General features: G+C 35.0%; 1 protein-coding gene across 1 annotated transcript; it reads right to left on the bottom strand.

The window, feature by feature from the left end:
- Window positions 1–5,346: 5,346 nt before the first annotated feature.
- Window positions 5,347–6,064, bottom strand: LOC139187770 (uncharacterized). Its single transcript, XM_070804353.1, has 2 exons — window positions 5,801–6,064; window positions 5,347–5,691 (listed from the first exon to the last, which is right to left on the bottom strand). Exons 1-2 carry the CDS (start codon window positions 6,062–6,064, stop codon window positions 5,347–5,349), a joined length of 609 nt encoding a protein of 202 aa, XP_070660454.1.
- Between the last annotated feature and the right edge of the window lie 921 nt (window positions 6,065–6,985).

The following is a 6,985-nucleotide window of genomic DNA, read 5'->3' on the forward strand; positions in this document are numbered from 1 at the left end:
AGGTTTTTAGCCCAGAAACAGCTTTTCTGCTCCAACCCTTCTGGCCTAAAATTTTAGCCCCAAATTATTAAAAAATGAACTTAGGCTAATTTTTTTCTTAAACTTACTTTAAAAAAAAATTATGCAGACTATTGTAAATTAATTTTATGAACATTTTAATCTAAAAATATTTAAATTTCGATAAATATTGAAAAATCACTAAATTGATACATGAAACACTATGGAAGAATATGAAAATCATGATAGAGATGTATAAACACAAAATACATAAAACACACAAGACACAACGTGGCGACAGACATTTGTCACATAAATATGAAAATTCGTCACATTTGACTATATGTGATGAAATTCCAGCATCACAATTATTGTCACCTATACAGCGTCACTGATAGTTTACGTAACGAATGTTAGAGTCGCCACATATTTTTCTTTTACGTAGCGCTAATTTCGTCACATATTATGTTTGTAAGTGACGGAATAAGCATCACAAAATAAAAAAAGTCAGTGACCAATGTTTTTCGTCTCATATCAAACTTATAAGTGATGATTTTATCGTCACCCAATATAATCCTAGAATGATATGATTAACACTAAATGACATTGAAATCGTCACATATTCTTTTGACATGTGACACAACTTATGTCACATATGTTAAATCAAATACCTATTTAGGAATAATATATGAATTAATTACTTGTTCCTGTTTCGTAATCTAGAATTGAAATTCATAACTATAAGGTAATATACTTAATTCACATTTTTCATTAATCAACAATTAAAGCACATAAGTCGAATACATTCATCAAGTGTACATCCCACAAAATAACATAAACATCTCAATATCAATCTAACTCAGGGTGACCTATCTCAGTGGTAGTAATTCGTCATGAAGGGCACCAACACTTATACATAGACAACTTGAGGTCCTAACAAAAGGAAAGTCTAATCAGCATTGAGGTGCTAACAAAAGAGAAGTATAAGACAATTGCAGCCAAAAAAGCCTTTAACTTTTGATACCAGACTTCCATCAACATTGAGGTACTAACAATAGAGAAGTCTACGACATTTGCAGCCAAAAAAGCCTTTAACTTTTAATACCAGACTTTCATCTTCATTTTGAAAATCCAATTAAGCTCTCAATTGTTCATCTGAGGAAACCATTTAATAAAAACTTGATTTAAAGGAGTACCCTTAGGTGCTTCTTGGATCTGCTTCATTATTCTTTTTCTTCATGTTATATTTTCATAATAAAATAGAAACATATCAGTTTCTTTTTGAAAGATCAACTACAATATCCTTAATTAAGAAAATACAACTTGACTACTGTATGAGACCACCAGGTATAACCTGTCTTTACATATGATTTTGTAGTTTCTGTTTGAATGTGGGTTAAATTGAACTAGGCACATACAAGGTTTTGCTCAAAAAGTAATAAGCATCAATATCATAAGAATATACTGTAATAAGCATCAATCAATATCATAAGGATATATTGGTGGGCAAACAAAACGAAGAGAAACATAAACTTATTAGGAATACAAATGTAATTTAATTCATAAAGGGCCCTTTCAGCTTCTAGCTAGTTATATCAAGTTTTTTTTTCTTAAAGTCAATCTTGCATGTTCACTTTATTTATGCTTTCTAAGTTGTATATTGTCAAATGTGAATTTTGACTCTCTAACTCTCTTGAAATGAAAAAAAATGATAAGCCTATGAATGACTGAATGACTTATCTATTTGTCTAGAGCAACATCATTGATCCACTGGTCATTCTTGTCTTTGCGGAGGAGGTGGTGGCGGAGGAGGTGCAAGTGCATCAATTGGAGGAGGAGGTAAGGGATCCCTCACCTATTTCACCCTCTTTCCTCACTACATAGAAGCTGCCATCTAAAATATGAAAAGGAAAAGTAACTAACACAGACTAAAATGTTAATATATACAAACCATTATACGCATAATGACTATTTGTAAAATTATAGACCAATAGATTACTATTGTAGGATATGAATTAATTTGTAATGCACATATCTAAATCTCTTAGCATGCCAATGTCAAACTACATTTTGCTCCAACAAGTGACTAGGATGTAAAATCCAATCCAATCCCAAACTTGGCAGGTTAAAAAGATGGGGAACATGAAATCCAAATTTAAGCTTGCATAATGCATGTCCAACGTCCTAAAAATGAAATGCGTTCAAGAAAGTGGCAAAGCCAAATTCAGCCTCCATTGTTCTAGTTTCTTGAGATTTTCAAAAACACCCCATGTAGCCTGCAATATAATGCACCAAATCACATAATAAACCAATCACATAATAAACCAATGACTGATGTTGCATACTGGGTGACTGATGTTGCATAACTGATGCTGCATACTGGGTGACTGATGCTGCATACTGAGTGACTGATGCTACATACTGGGTGACTGATGCTGCATAATTGATGCTGCATACTGGGTGACTGATGCTGCATATGAATGTTAGACGATATGGGGTGACTGATGCTGCCAGATTTTATATTTCCTCTTTCCATGGGATTCTCTATTAAGCCTAATCCCTTAATTTGAGAAAGATTGACATCTAGATGACTTGTTGATAGTTGTGTGCTAGCTACTTGCTGCACTCCCTTAATTTAAGGAGTGACAGCTTTAGGGTTTATCGGGTTAGTAGGATTTGCCAAGGTAAGGTTGCATGTAACCTTCTACCTCATTATATATCCCCCCTTGTACATTCAATCAATCTATGAAAAATACATTCAAACAAACTCAAAATTTCCACAAATTTACTCTGGTAGTCTACGTGTTGAAAAAATAGTTACACGAAAAATGGAGTAGTTCCAGTTTTTTTTTTTTCGAATATTGCGACTAGTATAATCTTCTTCATCTACCAAAAACTATTCTTCCTCTTTTTTTCCTTTTGTTCAGTTCTTATGTTTTCCCCCTTTCGTTCTTATTTGTTATGGTGTAGTAGGACATGATAGATTTTTTTTTTAGAAGTGGATTTGTGCTATAGCCGAGATGCTGTAGTTTTTATCCTACCTCAGAGAATTAACTATGCAACTAATCAAGAGCTTAAATAGCTGCAATAATTGTGTTCTAACTAAATTAGAAATAAGAAAATTACAATTTAACAAATGATAATGTTCACAGATGACCATCAACGACATTCCAAAGAGAAAATGGAAAAATAACAACCATTATTCACTGATTTTCAAAAGAGAAAGGAAAATGATAACTGGGTGTCTAAGCTTGGCAAACAAAGACTGATTGAAGAAGAAAATCCAAAAACAATTAAAGAAATAAGTACCTTGTTGTCGATTGAGAGGCCGAGGGAGGGAGACGAATGAGAGGTGGTACATGGTTGTCGTCGATGGCAACTACCAAGTGGCTGGTCGGCGAGGTGGGGTGAGAGAGTAGAACCAAGGGGAGCTGAAGGAGATGGGGTGAGAGAACATAACGAAATAGGTTTTTTTTTTTTTTTTTGAGGGAAAATGAAATCAGTTATTAGGTTTTACAATTTGGGAGTTTTGACATTATTATTTCAATATTTTTAATTTTTACTTTTAATATTATAAGTGATGAATTGACTATTACGTGGCCTACTCTTTATATAAGTGATGAATGTAAAAATTTTGTCACATATTAACATTTCGTTCGGTTGTAAAATTTCCCGCCCAATAGTTTGTGACGAGTTCAAAATGTTTATGTGACGCAAAATATTTTGGTGTTTGTGAAAATCTTTATCTGACAATTTCTAAAAAAGCCTCACTCATTTTAGCCAAATGTGATGAATTTTTAAGCGCCACAAAAAATACCGTCACCTAATCCATGTTTTCTTGTAGTGACATGTGAAGCACATACAAAACACATGTGAAGGATATATAAAACACATGATAAAGATGAAGCACACACAGAACACATGTGAAACACATGACACACACGAAACACATACAAAATACATACAAAACGCATGAAACATAAACCTACACACATGAAATTGAAACCTTCAATCATCCTCTATATAAACATAGGTTGAATATCAATTGATCATACAATCTTTCAGAGCTATAGCAAGAGATGTTGAATATCTCGTTGAAACCACATATGAGACTGGACATGATAGGGTCACATTGAGTGAGTATATGAGACGTTTAAATATAATTCAAGCTCCTCAAGGTCATGACACACTCCCTAAGGATTTAGTTAAGCATGCATGGTGCCGAGAAGGTGAACGTTGATGATGTTGGTGTATTAATATGTTCTTGTGTTAAATTGAAGTGTGCTATGTTGTTATTTTATGTAATAATTTTAAGTGTATTGTTTGTACCATACTTGACCAATCCCGAAACTACTGAGCACCGGTCAACGTTATACCATCAAGGACCCAGAAGAGTTTCCTTCCAACCAGGAGGCCAATCACAGCACGACACGTGTCGACATCAGAAGCCAATCATAGCGCGACACATGTTAACATCAGAAGTCAATCACAACACGACATGTGTCAATGTCAGAATGAAACTAGAAACTCTCTTCTATAAATAGAGATCATTCTCTCACAATATTTCCTAATGTCATTTGCACTAAATCATTCAATAGTACTCACTAAAGGAGAGCTTGAACCTATGTACTTGTGTAAACCCTTTACAATTAATGAGAACTCCTCTACTCCGTGGACGTAGCCAATCTGAGTGAACCACGTACATCTTGTGTTTGCTTCCCTGTCCCTATCCATTTACATACTTATCCACACTAATGACCGGAGCAATCTAGCGAAGGTCACAAACTTAACACTTTCTGTTGTACCAAAGTCCTCAATGATTTTGTGCATCAACATGTACTATGTTGGTATTTTGTAGTAATAAATTTAAGTGTCTTCTTGTGCAAAGTCTTTTGTCTAGTACGTTGGATAAATTATTGAATGGAGGTTGAATTATTGAAGGCACCTAGATTAATAGAAACAATAATTAATAAGCCATAAATTTAATACACACGGCAATTAATAAACTACATAAACTTAATACAAACGACAATTAATAAACCACATAAACTTAATATAATCGATAATTCATACACCACATAAACTTAATACAATCGATAATTCATACACTATATAAACTTAATAATGATATCCATCATCTTGACTTGGTGGTGGACTTGGGATATAGGGTGGAGACGATTCATCATCTTGAAATATACTCCTTGTGGTATACTTTCGCAAAATTTCCTTTTACTTACCACGTAAGAACTTCTTCCTCTTTGGAGTGTATTTGTTGAGGTCCTCCATCATGAAATTAACTTCAAACCTATCTTGCTCCCTATCCCTTTCTTCCTTCATTTGCAAACGCATTCAGGCCACTTCTTCTTGGGGAGCGCTATGGGTTTTGCTCAATCTTGCAAATTCGGTGGCAATGTGTCCACTTATCGGATCTTGGGACTTCCCTTTTCTCTTTGCTTCCTTTTGCTTATCTCTTCCCGGAGGCCTTGCAAAAGAATGAGTTGGGGTCATTTCATTGACACCTTCATCTCCGAGATTTATCGGTGCGTTTTCACGTTGAAATAATCTTCCCCATTGTTGGTCTGCATCGGTTCCCCATCTCGAACAATCCTTGAGGACGTCCCAAGCACGTTGCAACTTAAAAACTTGATTTTTTTGTGTTACTATTGTCTTGTAAATTTCCATTACTTTGTCACCCTATGCAAAAAATACATAAAAACAATTAGTTGCAAGATAATATTATGTACATGACAAATAAAATATCAACAAAAAAACTCACAATTTTTGCGGCGCTCCTTCCACTCACCATGCCAACCACGGCTCTCTCCAAGCTTCCCTTCCATAAAGTGCATGCTTTGTTGATAGTCTTCCACCGATCGTAAACACCACCATCGTCCCTCCTGCCGTCGTTGCAGTTTTCATGAAACTTTTCAATGATTTTATCCCACAAAACCCTTTTATTTTGATTCGTGCCAACTGCACCATCTTCGCTACTAGAAACCCATGCCAAGCATAAAGCAACATCGTCCTCACAAGTCCAATTACGACCTCTAATATGCTCTTTTGCCATCTTGAAAAATTTGGAAATAGAAAGAAATGGTAGAAAGAACAATTGGAAGAATTGTAAGAGAAAAGTGAATTTTGTGTGGATATTTGAACAAATACACACTACTAGGAAACCAATTATTAGTGGCGTTTTGAAAACCGACAAAAACCATATATTATTGTCGGATTTTAAGTAAAATCCGACAGAAAATGGATGCAGTGGCGGATATAATAAGCGACAAAATTGTCTGCGTCAGGAAATTAATTTTTTGACAGAAAATACTCTAAAACCGACAGCCATTGTGTCGGATATAACCGACAGAAATATTTCTATCAGCTAAAACCGACATAAAATCATTAAACCATCTGACAGAAATTAATTAAAAATGAATAAATAAAACCATTTCCTGTTGGCTAAAACCGACAGAAATTAATTAAAAATAATAAATAAAATCATTTCCTGTTGGCTAAAACCGACAGGACTTATATTAATAATAATAAAAAATTAAATCACTTTCTGCATTTTCTATATCCCTGCATTCACCATCCAACCTCGCCGGAGCTCGATCTCACCGGTGACTGTCAGGGCCTTTAAAGTCTTAGGCAAGGGAGCAATAATGGGCATCGTTTTCTTAGTCCACGACCCGTCATCCGACCCCTCCGCCCATCCCCAACGTATGTCACCATTGTATGCCTCCCTCCATCACTTCATCCAACCCTGGTTCAAAGTCAGGTGTGGATTAAAGTTCTATAACGAAGTAAAAGCAAAGCTCATATCAACCATGAAAATCAATCACCCTTCATTGAAACCACAGTCCAATCACCCTATTCTATATAATGATCAAAAGGAAGGTACGTACCGCAAGTAAACAATTGAGCTGAAGGAATATTGTTGACTTCCAAGGCAGCAATAACAGCTAGCACTAATATATACAGTCGATCGGAA

The sequence above is a fragment of the Malus domestica genome, chromosome 09, assembly GCF_042453785.1.
Source record: "Malus domestica chromosome 09, GDT2T_hap1".
Taxonomy (NCBI): Eukaryota; Viridiplantae; Streptophyta; class Magnoliopsida; order Rosales; family Rosaceae; genus Malus; species Malus domestica.

Coding starts and splice junctions, on each gene's coding strand:
- LOC139187770 (XM_070804353.1), bottom strand. CDS start 6,064: ATGGCAAAAGAGCATATTAGAGGTCGTAATTGGACTTGTGAGGACGAT. Junction 5,692..5,800: donor AGAGAGCCGTGGTTGGCATG/GTGAGTGGAAGG, acceptor TTTTTTGCATAG/GGTGACAAAGTAATGGAAAT.